The sequence below is a fragment of the Danio aesculapii genome, chromosome 13 (genome assembly GCF_903798145.1).
Source record: "Danio aesculapii chromosome 13, fDanAes4.1, whole genome shotgun sequence".
NCBI classification, from domain to species: Eukaryota; Metazoa; Chordata; class Actinopteri; order Cypriniformes; family Danionidae; genus Danio; species Danio aesculapii.
In genome coordinates this window covers 24,426,218-24,450,770 of record NC_079447.1, presented here as the reverse complement: position 1 = coordinate 24,450,770, position 24,553 = coordinate 24,426,218, and the positions used below count along the sequence as shown (strand labels likewise).

Here is a 24,553-nt window from a genome sequence, read left to right as displayed (position 1 = left end):
TCTTCGCATCCTTCCACATCTCTACCTATAAAGCTTAGCTATTCCGTCCTATTGTTGTCAAGGATACAGACCGAGATACAGCCTGATATGGTGTGGACAGGACTGAGGGAGAGTGATAGCAAGAGATGCTGAGGGCTGAGAGTGGGTCATCTGCGTGCCCCTGATGCCATCTGCTCCGGCTAAAACTGCAGCAAAGCAGCGTGTGTCTGACGCCAGCCCGAGGGCCCTCAGGACAGGAGACGTGGAGGAACAGGAGGCGCAGGTTGGGGGGTGGAGGAGGGCGACGGGTGCCAGCGGAGATCATATAGAAGAGGATGGGAGCAGTGGAGTCCGCTGAGAACGGACAGCCCCCCTGTCCCTCTCAGGAGCGACCCGAGAGCATGTGAGTAAGAAGCAGAGGTGGAGAGACTGGGGCTCCTGGTGACCTCATTGTCGTTGCTGGTGTTGTTGTTTTCATTTGCTCACCTGGTTTTAGTCTGTAAACGGTAACTGTAAACTGTAAACATTCATTCAGAGAAATGACCATTCAGATGTATTTTGGCTAAGAAAGGGCTATCACAAAGGAGGAGGGGATTGTTGTTGTGTCTTTGTGATGTCACAATTGGTCTGATGTTTATTTACATTTGCCGTTTGTTGGCGTTGGTACCGTTCTGGTGTGTGTTCCAGTCTGGCGGGTTTTTTGCAGATGTCTGGATTGGGGGAGTAATGGCTGTATTTAATAAGGGAGAGATGTGTGTTTTTGTGGGGGATGGAGGCTCATGCTGCAGCATTGAGAGAATGAGAGAGATGGTGCTGAAATAGAACACTGAGATGTGTTGGAGAAAAGGGGGATGGGGAAACAGAGAGAGAGAAAGAGAGTGAGAGTGAGACAGAGAAAGAGAGAGAGAGAGTTGTAGACATTCAGAAAAAGCAGAATGCCATTGATCACAAAGAATAGACAATTTTGTGTAGGTGGAATGGTGTTTCTATACCCCTCATGGTTTTTGGTATAAGCCTGCTGTACAGCTAAATAAATAAAACATCCATCAGTACTCAATGTTCTTACTATTTTATTCTAATTTTCTTTTGTCAAACACAAATTGCTATATTTAATAGAGTATCCAAGCTGCTTTTTTCCATTAAATAAAATTTGTGACCACGTCTGTCAACATTTTTTTAAGGCCAAACATTTGGTATTTTTATATATACAGTGCTCAGCATAATTGAGTACACCCTATTTTGAAAACGAATATTTGTATCCATTTCTCAGTAAATATAGGAAATGCATTTAAACTAAACATATTTATTAAACAGATTTATTTATTAAAATAATATTTTTAGTCACTTAACAGATTTAGAAATTGAAATATAATACAATTAAATTCAAGCAAAATATTGCAAAGAAAAATTACAACCTACAAAATTTCAACAAATCTTTACAATTTTTTTGCTTCTCTTGTTTTTTTCCTCTTTTTAAAAAATTTCTATAAAATTTAAATTTGGTGTACTAGTTTTTGGATCGTTATCATAAGTTATTTTGTTAAGTAAGCTGCAGATTTGGCTTCAGTCCTGACTAATCTAATGTATTTGCACAAATATAATATTGTAGCTTTCTATTAAAAATATGTATAAAAGACAGATTTGTGAGGGGTGTACTTATATCTGCTGAACACTGTATATGTATATATACAGTTGAAGTCAGAATTATTAGCCCCCCTTAGATTTTTTCACAGTATGTCTGATAAGTTTTTTTTCTTCTGGAAAAAGTCTTATTTGTTTTATTTTGGCTAGAATATAAGCAGTTTTAAATTTTTTAAAAAACATTTTATGGTCAAAATTATTAGCCCCTTTTAGCTTTTTTTTTTTTTTTTGATAGTCTACAGAACAAATCATCGTTATACAATAACTTGCCTAATTACCCTAACCTGCCTAGTTAACCTAATTAACCTAATTAAGCCTTTAAATGTCACTTTAAGATGTATAGAAGTGTCCTGAAAAATATCTAGTCAAATATTATTCACTGTCATCATGGCAAAGATAAAATAAATCAGTTTAATTATTAGTTTAATAGTTATTAAAACTATTTTGTTTAGAAATGTGCTGAAAAAATCTTCTCCGTTAAACAGAAATTGAGGAAAAAAATAAACATTGGGGCTTATAATTCAGGGGGGCAAATAATTCTAATTTCAACTGTATGTGCACAATTTATTTCAAATAATTACATTCTTACAATTAAGCTTTAAAGTTCACCTAACATTGGTTTAACACTGGGTTTCATAGTTGCACTGCAAAAATGCTTTTCTTAGATTTTATTTTGCCTTGATTCTTGTCCAAATATCTAAAAGTTTTTAAATCAAGAAGTTTTTTTTCTAGACAAGTCTTGTTTTTAAGAAATAATCTGCCAATGGGGTAAGCAAAATAATCTTGTTTTTCCTTTTGACATAAGACTATTTTGCTTACCCCATTGGCAGATTATTTTAGGTAGGTATCGCTGCAGCCCGGAGACCTCCAAGTGGGAGGGGTTACACCACAAGTAGGTTGGATGACCTCCAAGTGGGAGGGACTTACACCAAAAGTAGTTTGGGTTTAGGCGGTGTAGGTGGAAGGTGGAGAAGATATTAATAAAACACATCAGGTTACTGTGAGGTTGGGTTTAGGGTTGAGGTAGGTGTAGACGTTAATAAAACACATCAGGTTACTGTGAGGTTGAGTTTAGGGTTGGGGTAGGTGTTGACATTCATAAAGCACAATATTGGACTCCGTGTTATGTACAAGACATTAAATAAATAAAAACTCCAGGATTGTATAGCCCACTTGGACCTGGCTCCAACCCAGTTTATACCCTTCTTGATTATTTAGCTTTTTTAAGGAAAAACTCACTTAATTTTGGCATATTATTATTTTTTAAGACAAGACCATATGCTTTGCTTGTCAATGTGAAAAATGCTTCTTGATTTAAAAATATTTAGATAGCAGGGTAAGCATTAGTTATGAAGCCAATGCCCATGAAGTCAAACCTGTAACCTTTAGTCAGAAAAGCATAATAGCTTAAGCTAAGGCTTGAGCAAGCAGACAAGAAGCTGTTTTTCTTTTAATAATGTAAAGTTGCTTTCCTGTGGATTGTGGACCTAGCAATGTTGTGGGTTTGATTCTGATTCTGATAAAACTAATAAAATGGATTCCAGAAAGTGTTTGCCAAATTTCTAAATGCAAATGGGTAGTAAATGTCAATTACTGCACTGAATATCGCCTAATCTGCAGCATGTTTGCCCATAAACATTATTTTTAGAGTTTACAACACACAAAATGCTGTTTTATTAGAGAAGTCACAGACAATTTTATGACAGGTAGGATACAGTGTACGCCACTTAATTTTTATGGACACTGCAAACAGTGACTCACTGTTGCACAGCTTTGACAGAACATGGGAAAGAAACAGAAAGGCTGTATTGTGATGAAAGGCACCAATCCCATTCTTAGCATGAAAAGTACATTCAGGAAAAACACTTGATAGAAGTTAGAAGTAAACAATGTATATTATCAGGATGCATGTTTGTCAGATTCACTAACACTGCATATGCAAATAAGGATGTTAACCCAAAGTTTAGTACAGTACTGTGTAAAATTTAAATGTATTAATTGGAGTTTAACTAAATGGATGTTTAATTTGTGTGCAAACTCACATTTCCTTTAAACGCATTTAAAGCAAACCTGTGTTCTTTCTGAAGCATAAGACATTGTACTGCATTTAATCCTCTTGCGCTCTGCCACAATAGTTATATTTTTGTTGTAACTGACCTTTGTGCGAAAAAGCCCTGTATTTGTTGCTCTGGGCAACACAGCTGGGGATGATGGGAAGGTTTGAACCTGCTCTGAGATCTGGGCTTTAGGTATTGTAGCACCATACAGTGCTGCTCATTCAGCCATGACTAACATAGCTTTTAGTGACTAAAGTATGCCTTATGCAACCCCCTTTTGAGAATTCTTAGATAACACTACCTGCATAGTTTACATGAGAGTTTAGACCTCAACTCTTAAAGCTTTGATTAGGTCTGTCGTTTAGTTCACCTACTTTACCAGTAGCTTACCATGACAGAATACAATTTTGAGGTCTTTTATAAAGTCTTGCAGTCATGAAATGTTTATTTACATTCATACATTAGACAACCTTGATTTTTTTTTTACATAATTTTTGTGGTATTTATAAAGAGTTGCCTTTAGCTCTCCATAAACACAGAAATACACTTAATTTAAAGGTGGATAGAGCTCATTCTCTTTCATTCCTCTATAAATATGCAAAGTTAAAATTACAAGGGGGTTTGGGGAGCTCTGACCTCCCTAATTGACCCTTAATTCCCCCTAAAGGACATAAAAGCAAGATGTATTGGGCGTCTGCCCTTCAATAGTTAAGAATAGTTTGCTCTGATCTTTAATTAATTAATCTTAATTATTATCTTAAATAATATTAACAATGAAAATAATAGAAATCTTCAATATACATATGACCACCCTTTCACACCATTGTTAATGCATGTTTGTGCTAAAAATATTAATTCATCTATTTGAAACCAGCAAATCTAGAGCACCAACAGACAGCGTAAGTGTTCACAAAACATACAGTTGAAGTCAGAATTATTAGCCCCCCTTTGAAATATTTTTTCTTTTTTAAATATTTCCCAAATGATGTTTAACAGAGCAAGGAAATTTTCAGTTTGTCTGATAATATTTTTTCTTCTGGAGAAAGTCTTATTTGGTTTATTTCGGCTAGAATAAAATCAGTTTTTAGTTTTTTTAAAACCATTTTAAGGTCAAAATTATTAGCCCTTTTAAGCTATATTTTTGTTCCGATAGTCCTCAGAACAAATCATCATTATACAATAACTTAATTACCCTATCCTGCCTAGTTAACCTAATTAGCCTAGTAAAGCCTTTAAATGTCACTTTAAGCTGTATAGAAGTGTCTTGAAAAATATCTAGTCAAATATTATTTACTGTCATCATGGCAAAGATAAAATAAATCAGTTATTAGAATTGAGTTAATAAAACAATTATGTTTAGAAATGTGTTGAAAAAATCTTTCCTCCGTTAAACAGAAATTGGGGAAAACAATAAACAGGGGGCTAATAATTCTGGGGGGCCAATAATTCTGACTTCATCTGTTTTTTTTTTAAAAAATAAGCGTTTGTAGGTATCTGTAAAACTAGATGCATATTTTATTATACACTGGCTTGCACATAGAAGTTAAACAGTAAAATAAAAAATACATGCAGTCTTTCATGGTCATCCATTAATGGTGCAGGGAAGCAAACCTGTCACAGTTTATTTAATATCATAAATGTCATTGAGAACCACTCAATATCCTTCAAAACAATGAAAACAAAATAACAAGTTTAATTAATTACATCATTCATTCATTCATTCATTCATTCATTCATTCATTCATTCATTCGTTCATTCATTTTCCTTTCGGCTTAGGCTCTTTATTAATCATGGGTCGCCACAGCGGAATAAACCACAATTAATCAATTAGATGTAATTAAATTAAATATATGAATTTGGTTCACTGAGGCATATTACCGGACATAACCGAAAACTTAACCGACCCCCAATGTATAATTTGCACTCTGCATATATGCATATGTTTAAAAAGACTAGTTTTCTAGTCTTAGGTGTAATTAATATACATTGTTATCAGTGTGGGGCAGCACGGTGGCACAATGGGAAGCACAATCGCCTCACAGTAAGAAGGTTGCTTGTTCAAGCCCTGGCTGGGTCAGTTGGCGTTTCTGTGTGGAGTTTGCGTGTTCGTGTGGGTTTCCTCTGCTACGTAAAACATTTGCTGGATAAGTTGGTGGTTCATTCCGCTGTGGCCACCCAAGGATAATAAAGGGACTAACCCAAAAAGAAAGAAAAGGTTATCAGTGTTAAGAACAGCTTAATATTACTTTTCAAAGAACTTCATAGAAACTGCATTTTTTAAGATTTTTGATGAAGAGAAACTAAAACTGTAATTGATAGACTGTGAAGTTCTATAAATAATGTAATTAAAAAACTATTATAATTACTAACCCCATTTTTTAGTATTGTATCTTTAGTAAAAAGAACATTTAGTACTTTCTAGTACTGAATTCAATGCCTTTAGTACTTAAATATACGAAAACACGGATGGCCCTGACGCCAGAGTTTTCACACACAAAGCTTTCAACTCTGTACACAATGTGACCTGCACGTTTTTTCACAAGCAGCATAAACCCCCTGAAGAGTTTGTTTTACCTTCTGTCTATACATTTGTTTGATTTGCTCTTACTGTACCTGTTTGGGCAGGTACTATTAGCCAACTGTCACTTCTGCTCAGAGATGGATTTAACCAATAAGCGAGGTAAACAGCAGCTCAGGGCCCCAGGGAATTTGGGGCTCTCCAATAAATACTTAGAAGTATAAAATATACCTAGAAATTATTTGTATATTACATAATTTTCTATCATATTTTGTTTAATAGATAAAATTGGAACATAATTATTATATCTGTGCAAATTTGTCCCCTACCCCCCAATAATGGAGCAGTCCAGCAATCAAATCAGATAAAGGTTTAGCTTTAAAAATGAAATCATTTAGTATTATTATTATTTTAAGAAAAATATAGAAAAGAAGATAAGTTAAAGTCAGCAACACAAACAAACAAATAAAAAAATAAAAACAAAGGGTGCATATTAGGATGTTTGGCCCCCATGGAATTGCTTAGGACCCTCAAATCACTAGATCCACTCCTGCTTTCCTTTGTATATGGTATGTGCATTTGTGTTGTCAGGTTGACTTTGTCATTAGTATCATGGCATATTAAAATGAGGCTGTCATTGGGGCGGTCATGTGTCCTCTCACAGAGTGATGTCACCATGGATCCATTAGACATCAAGCCTGTCTTTTGACAATGTCATGTCAAAATGGGCAACATGTGGTGAATCAGCGTTGAGATGTTCCTGATGCATCTGGGTGATGCATATGGCCAGCACTTTCTGCCTATCAGTCTTCATTTTTTAAAGCCTCAGAGACCTTGAAATAAGCTCAGAGATGCAGAAGATCTAGCACACATAAAATATTGAGCGTATGCTTTAATTATTTGACAGATCTGGTAGTAAAAGTTGGTACATCACTGAGCGGAAGCCCTGTTGAAGAGCCTAGGATGTCTAGTTTTTAACATATTACTCATGTAGAAAGTGTAAAAGGATGATGGGTCATTGAGGCCAGAGCTTTCCCTATCCATACTTATTATTTGTGTCATCTCAAAAATGATCTGCATGCACACGAAACCACAAAAAAAATGTAGTATACATGCCAGACCAGTATGTGACACTTTAACTCTACCACAGAGATATACTAAAACAGAAGACTTGAAACATGAGCTTAAACATACCAGAAACCAACACTAGATGAACATGGTAAATGCTTCTTAGTTTTTAGCTGTTAAGCTCAGTAGCTTCTGCAGCACAAACATATGCATTTTAGTCCACCATTGTTGTTGTTGTTGTTAGATGATGTATAGTGGCGTCTGACTAGGTTGAGACGTAGGCTGATGACATCATCATTTTCAGAAAATATGTGGATTGGGTGTTCACAATAAAAAGCCAAGGCACCATTTTCAGATTTATCCTCTCTGGGAAATTGTTTCACTCTCCCAAACCACCAGATCCATCTGGACAAAATGCCGAAATGATAAATATTTGTGTATATAAAAATGTGGCTCTCGTGAACCAATATTGCTTCGATGTTGCTGGACAAACTAAAAAGCTGACATTCTATCATATACTGTATATCTTAGATTTAGTTATTTTACTTTTTTTTTATTGCCCAAGTGGATGGTTTCATGCTTGTACTGTTTATAATATTTTATATATGATTTTTCATTTCTTATTGTTTCAATTGTTATGTTTATGTCTGACACGGAACATAATTTTAATAAAACATTAATCATAACAATATGGCTTTTCCTGTGGACAAGGCCTGAATTATTACCAACTTAAGCATTCCTAAGATAGTGATTAATATTAGGAATATTTAATTAATAATTGTTATACTATCATTATTATTATTATACAACTAATATTATATTATTGATGAAAAACTGAATGTTTAACTCTTTCAAAAACAGCCCTAGATTACAAAAATTTAAAGTAGTTTTTCAGCTTAAAAACTATTTTAATGAAAAAGTCACTTCACTTGTACATTTTTGTGGGCATGTTTGTGCTGTGTGCGTGCAATTATATTTAATTTTATTTTCTCATGTCTCCTTAATTTAACCAAATTAAAATATATATATATTTTTTTCTTCCTGGGAGACCTCAAGACAGCAGCACATAAAAATGTGCAGTTCATTCAAGCCCAAGGAGAGTAAAAAATAAATAAAAACCTGAAATTAATTTGGAAAGAAAATGGGTCTAGGAGAGTATGCACTTTCTGTAGTACATTAAACACAATTATGATGGAAGAACATGGAAGTTTGTCATCTGCATTCTGTTGTTTATTTGCTTGCTCAGTGTCTTTTTCTTTTGCTGTTAAAGTGTTTTTGTACTGTAATGCGTTCTGGAAATTATTTAGTGTAATTTTTCTGAAAGTGCTATTTTATTGTGCATTTTCCTGAAAATAATTACACCTCAGATTGTTTATCAGCCACTCAAAATCAAGCAAACAACAGCCCTGGAATACAACATGTAATATAGCTTTCTTTGTTAGTATCATGTTATCATATTTTAGAATCCCTAGTTATCAGTACAGAAGATGTCTATAATTTCACACTGAGAAACTGCAACCTGCGCTGCCAGAGATTATGACTCTAATATTTGTATTATATCTCTGTGATTTATTTCCCAGTACTGGGTTGCGGCTTGAAGGGCATCCACTGTGTAAAAACATATGCTGGAATAGTTGGCGGTTCATTCCGCTGTGACGACCTCTGAAATAGAGACTAAGCCAAAGAAAAACTAATGAATTAATGAATCTCTGTGATTTAACTACACTCTCAGAAATAAAGGTATGCGAGCTGTCACTGGGGTGGTACCTTTTCAATAGGTACATATTTGTACTTAAAGGGTCCATATTGGTACCTCAAAAGTATATATCAGTACTCTAAAAATTTTAAGAGGAACACTTTTGTACTTTTAAAGTATGTACCCTTGAGGTATTAATATGGACCTTTAAGGTACAAATTTGTACCTTTTGAAAAGTTACCACCCCAGTGACAGCTCGCATACCTTTATTTCTGAGAGTGTACACTGTAAAACCCCAAAAGTTAAGGTAACTCAAATCATTTGAGGAAACTGATTGCAACAAACCATTTAAGTTAAAAAACTAATCTATTTGAGTACTGTGAACTTAATCCATTTAAGTTGAAATAACGAGGTATTTAATTAACTCATTACCTTCAACACTGAGTTCAAAACTCTTCTCAAATGAGTAGAATTAACTTTCAGTCAATTTTGAGTTAACTACACTCATTTCATTTGATAAAGTTGACTGTTGGGTTTTACAGTGTACTTAATCAGTTCACATAAATATTAATAAAGCATTAAATAAAATCTCGATCCAGCAAATGGAGAGATCTACTCTTAAAACACTCCGATATCCTTTAAGATATGTAGACACACCCTTGACTTTTAATAAAGACTACATTAAGGACTTCTCAAGGTTGGAAACACAGGGCAGAATAGGATACTTCTATTAGTATACTGTCCACACCAGCAGTATATGGCAGCACACCTTTCTCTCCCTCTTTTGCATTCTCTAATCTTGTTTGCTTTATCTCCCTCTAGTGGTCAACCTGTGTCATAACCTTAATATCTAGTACATTTTGTACCCTCTGACACAAAAAGAGCAAATCTGAATGTTTTGTCAAGCTCAACTTTATTTTCTTCTCAATGTATTTTGATTATGATTACTCCTGTAACAAGTATTTTTAGAATTATGCACAGTATTATTTAATGCAGTATTTTGTTTGTGATAAATATATATTTATCAGTTGTGGTTCTCTGTCAAATTTATAGCTGCAATTTTGGTTTAGTTTAGCTTTATATAAACAGCATTGTGGGATTTTACACTATCAACAGTGTTTGTGGCTATAATGTCGTACCAAACAGACACATTCAGCTAAAAACTTTAGCATTTTACATTATATTAGACCTTAAGGTGTATTTATTGCAGATGTTTAATGGTCCAGCAGCATTTTCAGATTTATGCTGATTATTATATTCATTTAAGTTTACTGCTAGCGATTTGCAATTATCCGTCCATCCTCAGTGGAGTTATTAAAATGTTCTGTGAGATTTAGTAATTGAAGACAGGTGTATTATATATTTTGCTGTACCATATAGAAGAGAGTTTCAAATATGAAACACTAGACTTGGAAAACCATTCACAGTTTTTTTAAAACCCCCGAGAGGCACATAAACTTCATGATGCAGTTTTCCACCTAATTTCCTCAGCAGACCTTTCAGAAATAAATCAGCATTTTATTTTCCCATACCAGGAAATAAATGGCTTTTTATATGTCCTAATAGGCTTCCTGTGCACATGTGGAGGAGAAGAAAAATTGAGGCTTCAGCCAGGATTTTGTGTGTGTGTTGTCTGGCACATGAGAGCATATGTCTAGAGAGCACTGTCACCATGGCAACAGTGTGCTTGCCAGATAAAACCGTCTCTGCATGGAATGAAATGCTCATCAAGTGATAATTATCTCATCGATTAACACACTCATTAACACACAGAAAACTGTAAAAATAGACTTGAAGACTTTTCAAATGCATCTCATTTCATATGCTTATGAATTATATCTCATTTAATATGAATAATATTATCTTTGAATTCAAAATCTGTAATATGTCAGCATGTTTACAGTATGTATCCATATCAAATTTAAGCATTATTACATGCCATTGAGTTTGGGACTAAACCTGAAAATTATTGTAAACTCTCATTAACTTCTCTCTCTCTGTTGTTGGATCTGTTTATACCTCGCTACGTGATGCAGAGGGACTTCGCATGTATGAACATTTTTCATTTATATGATCGTATCATCCGTTTTATTTTATTATGAATGCTGATCAGATCAGGTAAGGTAGTTGTAATTCTACCTTAGTACTCTACCGAAGTGCTGGGTATTAAATCTTAATATTACATTAGAGGATTGCACGTGTTGTAAATTAATAATACTGTAGGCATCGATCATATCATTTATAGTATTATATTTCTATAAAAAATATTCACTGATTCACTTTTCATTCGGCTTAGCCACTGACTTACCAGGGGTCGTCACAGCGCAATGAACCACATATAGTAATTATTAACATAATATAATAATCAATAAATATAGCAGGGAAGATAAGTATTGAACACGTCATGTTTTTCCTGGGAATAATATTTCTAGAGGAGCTGTTGACATGGAATTGAACCAGATTTTGGTAACAACCCAAACAATATGTTGTGTGAAAAAATAACAATGTGTAATAACATTGAAATGACATAAGGAGAAAGTACTGAACCACTGAAACGTATTTAATACTTTATATAAAAGGCTTTTTTGGTGATTGCAGCTTCATTGTCTTGCTGAAATGTCCACCCTTGTTTAATCTTCATCATCCTGGTAATGTAGATGTTGGAATGAAGCAGCTAATATTAATTTACAATGACAATTGAGGAATTGAAGAACTACCGAGAGATTTTAGCTGCTGTCTGGGCTTTCACTGCCTTTCTACACCTCCCTTCCTTCATGTGTTCAATACTTTTTCCCTGTGTCCTTTAATTTGATTTCACATAACCTAATTTATAAACTAATTAGATTTGTTTTTTTTTGCATATATGGTCTCTTTGGTTGTTACCAACATCTGTGGAAAATTTCAAGTCAACGGCACATTTAGAAATATTTATTATTTACAAATATGTGATTGTAAATAAATGATTTAGCATTAATATTGTAAAATGCTCAATGATGCTACTCATGTTTGTAATCATGGAGTGCTTCCAGATAAATGTAGAATCACTCATCCTGAAAAGACCAGAATTTTCTTTTTTTTTAAATTGATCTGGATCATCTTGCTGCTGGTTAGCATCTCATGCTGAGGAGCAGCATCCACAACATGTGCAGATGTTTTCAGCAGGGAATGGGTGTGTTCACTGCACTGAAGTGAAGGCATCAGTACATTCATCAGAATTCGATGCAGCAAAACGGAGTGTATGACTGTAGTCTGAGTCTTTGCTGTATAGATACTAAGAGAATCAATCATGGCATTCACAAAAAAATGATTTGTTTCTTTATTGGTGTCTATATTTGCTTTACTTCATAAAACACTAGAGAGAAAGAGAGAAAGGCATAAAATAAATCGTGATATAAACGGAAGGAACTGTTTTGTCTTTTTACTACAGTAGCTCGAGTGAAAAGTGTTGCTTCTCTCCTCGATGTGGGGGAGGGAAACGTGTCGAAGGATGTGTTAAAGGGAAAGGGAAAGAGAGAGAGAGAGACAAGCGGTGAGTCGGCAAGAGCCGAGTATCTGCAGCAGGCTTCATTTGGATAAAGCCCACCTTCAGCCTAAGACTGAAGAGAGAGATCACAGGATATTATAAAAGAAACAAGATGGATTAGGAAATGTTGCATACAAAGAATTAGAATCTAAGTGGTCCAGATCTGCATTGGGTGAGCCTGATATTGGTAGCGGACATGGCAGTGAGTGCGTGGCAGGCTCTGTCTCCGCTGCAGTGGGCTCGCTGGGGCTGGGACACACTGCTGGGAGGGACATCTGGAGAGGAAGGGGTAGACCCTGCTTTAGGACTCCTCCGACGCCTCAGCTGGACCTCCAGATATGATTACATGATCCCAGACGGGCAAAGGTGAGCATGGGGTAGAAAGCATCAGGGAGAGGACAGGGACTAATGTGGTAAGACTGGGTGGTGGTCTGCACGTCTGTCTGAGGCTGCGTCTTTAATGCTGCGATTAGGCTGTTACTGGATTTGTACAAATTTGCTTTCCTATACAAGCGCATATTGTGCCAGGTCTGTGTATTACAGTACGCATTAATGCCAAGACATAAAAACATGGACAAACCGACATTTTGTGGCATTGGTGTAAAAAGCAACATAGGCATCATCAGTCTCGACTAAAACAGCATTCAAATGTGTTATAACTGAGTTTGATAATCCAACTTTGCTCTGATATTGGTCATAATGAAATAATGAGTGAATAAGAGAGAAAACGGACACCGTGGGTGAGCATAATACGTGTTTGAGCTGCTGTTATTAGTCTCCTGTTGTAGCTGCAGGTCCAGAGCTTTAAAATCCATCTGTAATAACCCACTAGGGTCTTGAATTATGCCTACGTCATGATAAACTGTACGTGCATGTGTATTTATTTGATCTTGATTTATAATTATGAGCCGTGACATGTTGCCACATAAACAGCTGTTTGTTTATTGTATCTCTGCTGATTGCAGCTTCTCTGAATGGAAAAAAGCAGTCTTGATGTTAACATGATTATTGAATAAACTCTTAATTCAATATATTAAGACTCTCTTTTGTCTCACTGTCTCTTCTGTAGGAGCTCAGACTCAGACGGAGCTTTCGAAACCCCAGAGTCCACCACTCCTGTGAAGTCCTTGTCCCCACCAGTGCCCCCAGCAGAGCACCCCTACACCAGCTCGGAGACATTGTCCCCTAAACACACAGGTAGGTTTATTGTTTACAATATTTCCCCATATAGGCAATTGTTTCAAATCCCGGCTTGGCCATTTGCCATTTCTGTGTGAAGTTTGCATGTTCTCCCTGTGTTTGTGTGGGTTTCCTCCCTGTGTTTCAGGTTTTAGTGTATGTATGTGTGTGTGTGTGTGTGTGTGTGTGTGTAAATGAGAGTGTATGGGTGTTTTCCAGTATTGGGTTGCAGCTGGATAAAACATATGCTGGATAAGTTGGTGGTTCATTCTGCTGTGGCGATCCCTGATAAATAAGGGACTAAGCCAAGGGAAAATGAATGAATGAACGACTCAATATCTCTATAGCTCCATTCCATCACAAATATCACCACAGTTTGTTTCTAATTCATTTATTTCACTTCAGCTGGGCTTACTTTAAGCTCAGATTGCAGGAAACTGATCGTATTGATACTCTGGCTTGTTTTGAACAATTTTTGTAATATACGTGGTACAGTATTAACAGTGTTAACAGTACAGTATTAACAGTGGTGGAAAGAGTACTGAAAAATCATGCTTAAGTAAAAGTACCATTACTCGCCTAAAATGTAGTGCAATTAGAGTAAAAGTATCTAATGTGAATATTACTAAGTATGAGTAAAAAGTAGCCTTTTCAAAAGTACTAGTGAGAAGTCACACTAGTCAAAAGTAGTGAATAGTGAGTATTACGCTGTAAAATGCTGATGCATCTACATGTAATTTGAGGATGTGTGTAAACGTAACATTCTGTAGTGCATTTAGTTATTGCCTAGCAGGCACACAACATCATAAGATGTTAATATTAGTTAGATTTAGGTTGTCAGGTGACAAAAACTATATGTTTAGCCAGCGTCTAAGGACAACCTTATTTTGGAGTCCAATGACGACATCAATTGACTTTGATATTTGGTTGATTTTAAGTTGTGTTGGAAAGTGACCAAAATCCAACGTCGAGCCAACATCTTAAACTGACTTCATATTGGTGTCAAACACTGACATTTATTCGGCAGGTATGGCAACCAAAATAGACATCATGGTGGTAATGTCCACACAACGTCAAGCTGTAACATCATTAAACGTTGATATTTGGTTGATGTTAGGTTGGACGTTGGACATTGAGGTCAGCCTTAGGTTTTCATTTCCAAACAAAATGCAATGTCCCACGATGTTGGGTACAATGTCAATCTGATGTCATGACGCCATTTCGGTCATCATACAGTAAACATTCGTAATTCTTTCGTCAGTGACATGCATCTAAACAGTCTCTGAGTCAATGCTCGTAAAGATTTTGGACATCTTCTTGGACACTTTTAATGCTTTCAAATGGTTTGCTGCAATTATAAATCGTCCATGTCTTGAGTTTATTATGATGCGATTTACCTTCTATGTGCGATTTGATTGGACAGAAACATGATTTTCGAACCCCCATACACAATAAAAAATAAAGAAGTGACTGTAGGTTAAAGGAAAGTAAAAGGTTGAAGGAAAGTAAAAGTACCAATATAGCACTCAAGGAAAAGTAAAACTACACATTTTTAAAACTACTTAGTAAATTACAATTTCTGAGAAAAACTACTCAGTAATTACAGTAATTCGGGTATTTGTAATTTGTTATTTTACACCACTGAGTATTAAGTGTCAATAAATGCAATAATTTGTAAATGTATATTATATGAGGCCATGTAGAGTAGCAATAGATATTAAAAAAAAAAAAAATTATTTACAGTTTACTACACAAAACTCTTGAACCCAGAAATATTGTCAATGTGTGTATTCATGGAAACAAATCTAAGGAAGTTTAATTATATTATTTATTCCTTATGCAATACCAGTTTCAGTTCAGTTTCTCTTCATTACTTATTTAAAAAAATTTGCTTCTTGTTCTAGTTTTTTTTTTTTTTTAACAAAATAATAAAAAAGCTGCATTTTGCTTTCATTTATTCTCTGCCAGAAGTACTGTAATCTTTATCAAGTTCTGCACTTGTACTCCCTCTAGTGGAAATGCAGCATGTTGCTATTGATGAAATTTATGAAAGATAGTCCATAACAAACATCTTTTGTACTGTTTTAAATCTTACAGCTGTGAGTAGCATTCTGTGATTCTCTTCAAAGCATGATCTGTTCTTCAAAATGTATATTAATGTGTAATTCTCCATATTTCACAGCTTCTACTTCTGACGTCCCTGCCAGTGAAGGTGAAGACCCATCACTGCATAGATCACCCAGTCGCTCTGATTCGACAGCCTTTGATGAGGACAAACCAATAGCTGCTAGTGGCACATACAACCTAGATTACTTAATCTCTAATGACCCTTTCCCAGAATCAAATTTTGGTTCAGGATCAACCCGAGCACCTCTTACCCGCTCTCAAAGCCTACAGTCTGGTGAGTTAGAGAGCCCAGGAAACAAATCCCCAGGAATCTCAGACAAACCCATTCATCCACGGACAGAGTCCTTCAGCATAGGAACAGAGAGTGCACCGGGAACCCTTCGTAGAGTGAAGAAGCCCCGTCCAGGTTCCCTGAAGAAGAAGCCTCTCTCCAGACAAAACTCAAACCCAGAGCGTTCTTCTCCTAAAACTGTGTCCTCCAGCAGCACTCCGGAACAGAAAAAGAGAGGGAAACCCCGTCCTGAAAGCCCCTTACAAACCCAAGAGAGGCCTAGTTCCTCTCCTAGCCCTAGTCCTAGCCCAGCTGGTACCCTACGCAGGAACAGGATAAAGTCTCAAGTAGAGAGTTCTCCACCTTTGGCTGAGGAGATTACGACCACCTCAATATCAGCTCAACCCTTACTGGAACTACCTGATCCAGTACCAGAGGCTTCAACTGTCCCTGACGAGGAGTCCCCTATCCCTCCCAGTGGCTCCTACAAATGGGATCCGGATAACTTTGAAGATATTAACCCATTCAGTACGGGAGGCAGTAAGATTGCCAACTCGCCAGTCTTGGGCAGGAAGGCTGACTTTACATCAGTTCCAGACACCTCTGCTGCTCTGGAACAGCCCCAAGCCCCTTCCCCTCCTAAAGCGCAACCCCCAAACGTTGAGGAACAGCCAATCCCCAATCGTCAACCAGTCAGACTGGAGTTTGACTATTCAGAGGACAGTGGAGAGGCACCACGCAGTACTCCTCCTCCCAAAAACCTGGGCAAGAAACCAGGTGCAAAGATGCCCATCCGAAAGCCTAAACTAGGGATAAAGAAGGCCCCTCCACCCCAAATGGAGCAGCTAGACAATGCACCTCTCCCAGCACTTTCAGTTGACAATGACGATATCCCAATCCCCAAGGCATCATACAACTTTGACCCCAGCAAGTGGGAAGACCCTAATTTTAATCCATTTTCTTCAAACACTGGTATCCCCAATTCTCCAGGTCTTTCTAAAGGATCCTACAGCTTTGAATCAGACTCCTTTGATGACTCGATCAGTCCCTTCAAATCATCCAGCAAGATTGGGAACTCTCCCCCAAAAGGTGCCTCTTTTGACCAGACCAGCAATGATAATGAAAACGACAACGATCACATTGTTGAGCTGGGGGATCACAACCAGAACAAACCTGCCAAAACCAAGAAGAAGCCTCTCAAATCGTAAGTCTACAATTACGTTAAGCACTTTTCATTTCATGTTGTGTGCTGTTCGTCCAGTGTTGTCAGTAATTCAATTGTACATTTTCTTGTGTGTATTTATATGGAGCTAATAATATGCTAAAACAATGTGAATTTAAATTTTTATATACCGATTCATGTTCTAAAAATTTAACCCCCGACCTACTTCCTGCTGAATCTGAATTTTACAATCTGAATTTCTGGTTTTAAATTTTAGAATATTGAATTTGATGATCTGAATATTTTCATCTTGAACACTTGAAACTGTACTTTTAACTGGATATCTGCAGTTTAGGAATCCAGAACACTAAAAAAATCTTTGTTTGAAAATACGTCTATAAAAAATTCTGCTTTGAAATAGTCAGTCGTCTTAATATTCTGATGTTCAATATTCAGGTTATGAATATTGAACATCAGTATTTCTTTGATGTTCTTAATTCAAATGATGTCTTTGAATTTCTTAATTCAAATTTAAATGAAGAAATTAAAATTTAAAACAATTTTTAACAGCATATACAAATTCAGATTTATTAAATTACAATTGTCAATAATTCAAATGAACACAATTCAAATTCACATTGTTTTGGCATGTTATTAGCTCCACATATTTCTAAATAGTCTCTTTTATGTGTATGTTGGAAGATGTTAGTACTTGTTTGTCAGCCTCTGTCACATGTCTGTGTGTTGATCTCATGTATCACAGGAAATCCAGCAATGTTTCTTCTCTGTGTTGTTTCTTGTAAGTAGAGAGATGGTGTACAAATCGGCATCAGTAATATAGCTTAACATAAAATGTCATTGTTAAAATTTTAACTCATCGTGAGCTCACTGTCAGTTGTATTTTATCATTAAGTTTAATACAAATGATTGATTTGACATCATTCTTAATCAGTCTTCCATCTTCCTCTTCTTCATGTTTTATATTCTCCAGTGAGAAAATGTTGCCCTCTAATGGGTCTGCCAAAAAGTGCAGTTATTTCAAGAACATGGCTAGAGGACAAGTTCAGATACTGTATGCTAATGTCTGCAAACGTAGTCTAGAAAATATTGTATGATACAGCCTTACAATGTACACTTATGCTGAATACACTCTTTCAAATCAACCAATTTGTTGTGTAAGACGTCCTCCTGTGCATTTTCAGATTTGTACATAGCATATCTTAGGTTCTAGCTTTCCTTCGAAGTCCTCACACAATTTAGGGTGGTTATAAACTGTATTGAAAAATCTCTTTATCCATTTATTTACTTGCAGAGAGACACAGTTTAGTAATATGCACTTACAGTGTTATTTGGGCCAAAGATTAATAAGAGCAACAGAATGGGATTTAATATGCACCTGTTATGTGTGGCATATGCCACTTCTTGGGTCATTAAGCAATTTAACTGGGGATTAACATTTATGACTGAGTCGGGGTGGAGGCTGTGTTTGTTTATATTTCCTTAATCTAAACCCCAAATCTTTAATGAATTATCATCATGTTTCTGCAAGACATATTTCCAATGCCTCTCTAATAATTGCTGGTCCTCAAAAACTTTAGATTATTCAGTTGGTGCATGCAAAAAAGCAATGACGTTCGAATTGACGTTAATAACTGCGTCAAAAAACAACAAAAACAAATCAAAACAAACTGCACACCATCAGATTGATTTATCACGCCATGAATAACTCATTTTATTGTGTACTAGTAAGATATTAACTCATATAATTCTTATATAATAGGCAGCATCATTTTACTGCTAAAATGTCAGTTTACTTGTTTTGACAGATGGTTTAAACAAGGTAGGTACTACAAGGTAACTACACTTTCTATTTAATAGAACATATTTTGTAGAGTGTTTGAATATAAAAAATGCTTAATATAATATATACGGTGGTTCCTAGTTGCTGTGCACACAGTTGGGATTTCTATTTATTTTTTGTATGTTTATGTAAATCTGGCGTGCCTTTTCTTATGAAGGGCCAAAACCCAAACTTGATTGAGGCTAGTGGGCCGAAGGTAAATATGGTTGCCATAGGTAATTTCTTAATTTCATTCATTTTCTTTTCAGCTTAGTCCCTTTAATAATCTGGGGTCTCCACAACGGAATGAACCTCCAAATTATCCAGCATATGTTTTACGCAGCGGATACCCTTCCAGCTGCAACTCATTACTGGGAAACACCCATACACTCTCACATTCACACACATACACTATGGACAATTTAGCTTACCCAGTTCACCTATAGTGCATGTCTTTGGACTTGTGGGAGACACCGGAGCACTCTGAGTTTATTTTACATTTTATAATTAACTTATTACAGTAAAAACAAAAACATCTCATTCATAACTGGATGGAGTTACACTAGTTTTTGCCTTGGTTTGCTCACCGATGTCTTCTGAATAGTCTTCTGTCTGTCGAGTGACATTATTTACATTTTTTTTAAAAAATCTGATTTATTTACAACATTTAATTGAACGTTTCATTTCAGTTTGCTTTTTTTGTAACTCAGCAATAAAACAAACAAACAAAAATCAAATTATCAATCAAATTTACATTAAATTAGAAATGATGATCTCTTTTAAAGGCATTTGCACCAACCCTCCCCATCCTTTTCACTTTCTTCTCAGATAGGATGGTGGGCCAAATCAAAGGTTACAATGGGCCAACTTTGGCCCGCGGGCCCTATTTTGGACATCTCAGATGTAATATATATTTTCCAAATTAATACTTTAAGCCAACTAACATCTTGTTTTCTTTAACAGTAACACTTTTAGAGTGAAGAAGTCTCCAAAGAGGACTCAGATTCCTGATCCGCCAGCACAAGTAAGTCAAGATGTGAGTGGACATCGACCTACAAAGCCCTCACATAGTCACCACGGATGTTCATTCTGAAGATGATCTGTTTCTCCCTTTCGCTGTCACCTCATATCATAACAGTGTTGTCCTGTGTGTTCTCCACTCTCGCCCACCACTTCACACACACATCATCACCTGCAGGAGCACTCGCCCGATGCAGATCCCGACCCTTCCCAAGATCATGCCACAGATGAGGAGAAACTGGCCTCCTCCACCAATCAGAAATGGACTAGACATGATGTGGAGGTGGAGCTGACCTCTGGCCCCCAAGATTTCCCACAGCCGACCGACTTCACAGCTTTTGTCAATGAGAATAGTTTGCCCGCACAGAGTGATGGTAAGAGGGCTAAAGATTGATTTTATTTCAAAGGAATAGTACTTACAGTACAGTAGCAGTAACAACTATTGTATTGCATAAATGTGAAAATAATATAGCTTCAATAAAATAATTAAATTAAATAAATGTCTGGATAAACTTTACTATTTTGGTGTAAAATGCTTTTGTAAGATTGTACCGTGAGATCAGTCACCACCAAATGATCAAAGTTAAAGGCTGAAACTGCAAATGACCTTTCACTGACTGGTTTTATTAGCCTTTGACCTAGAGGGAGCCATTTGTCCCCGGGGCAGTCTCTGCCCAAAACTAACTGGGTCAGTAGTACAGAAGCAAATGAATTATTGCGGCACGCTCATGTTGGTTCTGCCAGTCTGATAACTGATGATGATCACAGAAAGAATATTCTTTGGAAGCCTTACATTTTACTTTTATTTCTTAATTTAGCCTTTTAAAACAGTTTATCTGTTATATCTTCTCTCTTTTTCTCTGGTGTCTTCTCTGCAGTTACAGACTATGAGATTGAGTACATGGAGAAGATTGGCTCTTCTGCACCTGTGAGTATTTGAATAACCCACAGATCCACCAAAATACCAATTATCAAAAAACAAACAAACAAAAAACAGAGCTAATGTTAGATTACTGGCCTTTGTTTGTATGTGAATGCATGTATGTATTTTTTTACAGCCTCCCTCTGGGAAGAAACCATCACTTTATCTGAAACTTGACTCCGTGACAGAAAGTACAAAGAGCACCTCCAATATGAATGATTCAGAGCCCAACTCCCCCTGCACTGGGTAATCCTTATACACTCACACACACGGTAGATTCATCAATTATCTAAACGTGCAATGAATTTGACATATTCTGTGTTAACGAAGAGTACAGTATCAGTTGGCCTCATAGCTGTCACTAAACATGGCCATGGAGATATTAAATGTGGTGTTTAGATTGACGTATATTACATGTGTTTACTAGAGTTGGTCTGACTCTTCACAGGAGCTTTGAGGAGATGGAGGCTCAGATTTCGCAGGGTAAATCCCCAGTGCTGCCACCACGTGGCACTCGTGATCCTATGGCTTCAGACAAAAGCAGAAAGAGGGACAGTCAGTCTCAGAGTCGAACGCAGAGCAATGAGAGAGATGGAGCGGTAAGTGGAAACCAATCAAACACTGAAAGTTAAAATCCGCACAAAGATAATGTGAGTTCATACAGTCAAAATGTAAGAAAAACTCCACAAATGTGTAAGTATGGGGTTATGTTTTTATGAATGCACAGCTTATTTGATATATTTAAAATGCAATTTGTTTTCATTCTTAAAGGGACAGTGCAACATAAACTAATAAATAACTTTTGTCATTACTTATACGTTTTTTTTTTCAAAGTTGTATGCTATTATTTTGTGCAGTAAAACACAAAAGGAGACATGTTAAAGACTGTACATTCTCCACTTTTCTATATAAACATCAGCCGATGTGCAACTGATTATTTTTGGATGTACTGCCTCTTTAAGATATCAATTATTACGCTAAGCATGCAGCTTATAGTACTCAGGATCTCCCCACCAGAATCAGCGCTGCAGATTGTATATTTATAGACTTCGTAAACCCATAATAAAAGGCTAAATTTGAGCTTGCTCTGCCATACTGACACCCAGCCACCTCCTGCTCCTCTTGTCCCTCTTCTGCTTTCGGTCCCAAACACAGTCCCCTATCCAGGGCCCCATGGACCCCTCAGATCTGCCTCTCTTAGACAGGCTGTCTGATTCACCTGCCCCTCTCAGCTACCTGGAGCCTGATTTGGCAGAGACCAACCCCACTGCCTTCGCCCAAAAACTGCAGGTGTGTAGAGAGAAACCTACCTGCCTACTATCTCTTCCCCTTGGACCTTTACTGCTGTGTGTGTGTGTGTGTGTGTGGGTGTGTGTGTATGTATGTGTGTACACCAGTGTGATTCACTGTCTTTGTTTGTTCTTTCAGTCTTTTGCATACCTTGTCTGCATTGTTTGTCTCTTGTTTTTTGATACGCCCCCGGTTTGATAGTCATGAGATGTTGAAGGAATAGTTCAAGCAAAAATTTGAATTCTTTCATATTTATTCTAAACGTGTATGATTTTCTTTCTTTTGTTTACAGTGGAAATCAATGAGAGCTTAAAAAAAACTATTATTCATCAAGGACACATTAAATAACAATAGATAAATTTAAATTGTTACAAAAATATGTCCTTTGAACTTTATATTCAAAGTATTATGAAAGATGTATATATCACGGTGTCTAGTAAAGGTGCAGTAAGTATGACACACAGTGGTTGAATTAGTTCTTGCATTCCTGGATCAAAACAAATGCAAGCGCAGGTTGCCAGATTGAGGACCAACAGGAGCGAGTCTGACTATCGAGCCTTAAAGCTGATTTAAATCGTGTTCTATATAAAATCAACGGCACGCGATAGAAGGAATATTTTCCATATTAAAAGGAGTTTTTTTTCTAGCCAACACCTTGAATTGATGTATCAAAAACGGCTTCTATTTCTTGCAGCTGAACAACAGAAAACTGACAATGATCACCTTAGGTACACCTCATGTGCTTTATTGAGTGTTAAATGCTAACAATGTGAGTTTAAATTCCATTTTAATGACATTTATTGCCATACTACTCAAAGCAGCAGCAGATAGTTCACCTCAGATCTTAAAAATAAAATTAACCGTTTGAAATTGAACTTTAGAACTGACCCAAAACCAACAAATAATGATTCAGCATGTACATTTAATAATGTTAAAGTGGTTTAATATGTAATAATTAATATGTAAGTAGATCATAAGCCTTACCATTTTGTACGTAAGTGCATATTCTTTGCTTCTAAATAGCTGTATTTAAATTTCTTTCATGTTTTGTTTGTTGCAAACAGCCAAATTGCTTATCATTGCAAATCTTGTCAGGTAGCATGTTTTTACGACTTTAGGTTACAACGTAACCTGCTTACCTAATGTTTATGTTCATAATATTTATAATATTTGCTAATTAATAACCTCATGTAGAACTCTGAATCTGAGTCTCATTTCGGAGTCTGCTACTGTCCACCAGAGGTTGCATTTTAGTCTTGGGCACATGCTTTGAGAGCCTTCCTTACCGAATGAAAGAAATACACTGTTTTCCAACAAGGCAATCCGGTGTGCTAAAACATAATTAGCTAAAGTGGCATTGGGCGGGTTAAAAGACGGCACGTAACATACATTTTCAAAGCAGATTAACTGACTTCAGTTTCAGTTTATATAAACAAGAATGTTCACTTGGCATGTTTCTTAAATATCTGCAAACATATTATGCTATTTTTATGCTTTAGAAGAGTCAAAAACTTACATACAGCACCTTTAAGCAACACAACAGATTTCAACACTAATAAAAGTAAGAAATGGTTCTTGAGTGCCTGATCAATTTATTAGTGCTATTTCTGAATTATCATGTGACACAGAGGACTGGAGTAAATGCTGCTATCAGAGAAGTAAATAACTTTTTAATGTACAATACAACATAAAACAGTAATTAATATTTCTTCAATATATTCACAAAAGTGCTGTTTTCATTACTTTCATCACTATTTTAACCAATCAAATCATTTGAATTGTAGTTCTAAGTCCCCTGAAGTAGTCGGATACGTCATATGCACTATTTTGATGCTCTGGTGCAGTTTTGGAGCCTTGTAGTCTTATCAAGATCATTTTAGGTGCAGGTCAAGACCAAGACCGTGTGTTGAGAACAAGACAAGATCAAGATTTTCAGGGGTTTACGGATTAAAGATTAAGGCAGGGTAAGAGCAAGACCAAGAACAGGCCAGTACTTCTTAGTCATTTATGAGATCAATGTTTAAAATATACACTGTGTGTTCAGAAATACAAAACAATCTTTCTATATATTTGTTTTTACATTTTCATGAAAATCTCACTCTTGTGATATTGAGTTGATTAATTAATTAGATTAAATAAGATACAATGCAAATACTTTTGTGTTACTTTATTATATTTTTGGTGGCATTTTAAACACCTTCCCATCTTAATTTCTGATGAGGTTCAACAATAATTAAATAGATCAAATTTGACTCCGGC

The 24,553-nt window shown here is 36.2% G+C and overlaps 1 protein-coding gene across 11 annotated transcripts in view; it reads left to right on the top strand.

Annotated features, from left to right (window-relative positions):
- The window catches only part of tacc2 (transforming, acidic coiled-coil containing protein 2), a 65,997-nt gene that overhangs the window by 20,419 nt on the left and 21,025 nt on the right, over window positions 1–24,553 (top strand). For 8 of the 11 annotated variants that reach the window (XM_056470485.1, XM_056470483.1, XM_056470484.1 and 5 more), the window contains exons 4-11: window positions 13,553–13,680; window positions 15,845–17,264; window positions 20,026–20,086; window positions 20,201–20,456; window positions 20,961–21,010; window positions 21,141–21,250; window positions 21,453–21,603; window positions 22,160–22,294. In XM_056470485.1, coding sequence (XP_056326460.1) covers window positions 13,553–13,680; window positions 15,845–17,264; window positions 20,026–20,086; window positions 20,201–20,456; window positions 20,961–21,010; window positions 21,141–21,250; window positions 21,453–21,603; window positions 22,160–22,294 — 2,311 coding nt within the window. Of the gene's footprint in view, window positions 1–13,552; window positions 13,681–15,844; window positions 17,265–20,025; window positions 20,099–20,200; window positions 20,457–20,960; window positions 21,011–21,140; window positions 21,251–21,452; window positions 21,604–22,159; window positions 22,295–24,553 lie in introns of all 11 variants that reach the window. The other 3 variants (XM_056470481.1, XM_056470480.1, XM_056470486.1) reach the window with 3 other exon arrangements.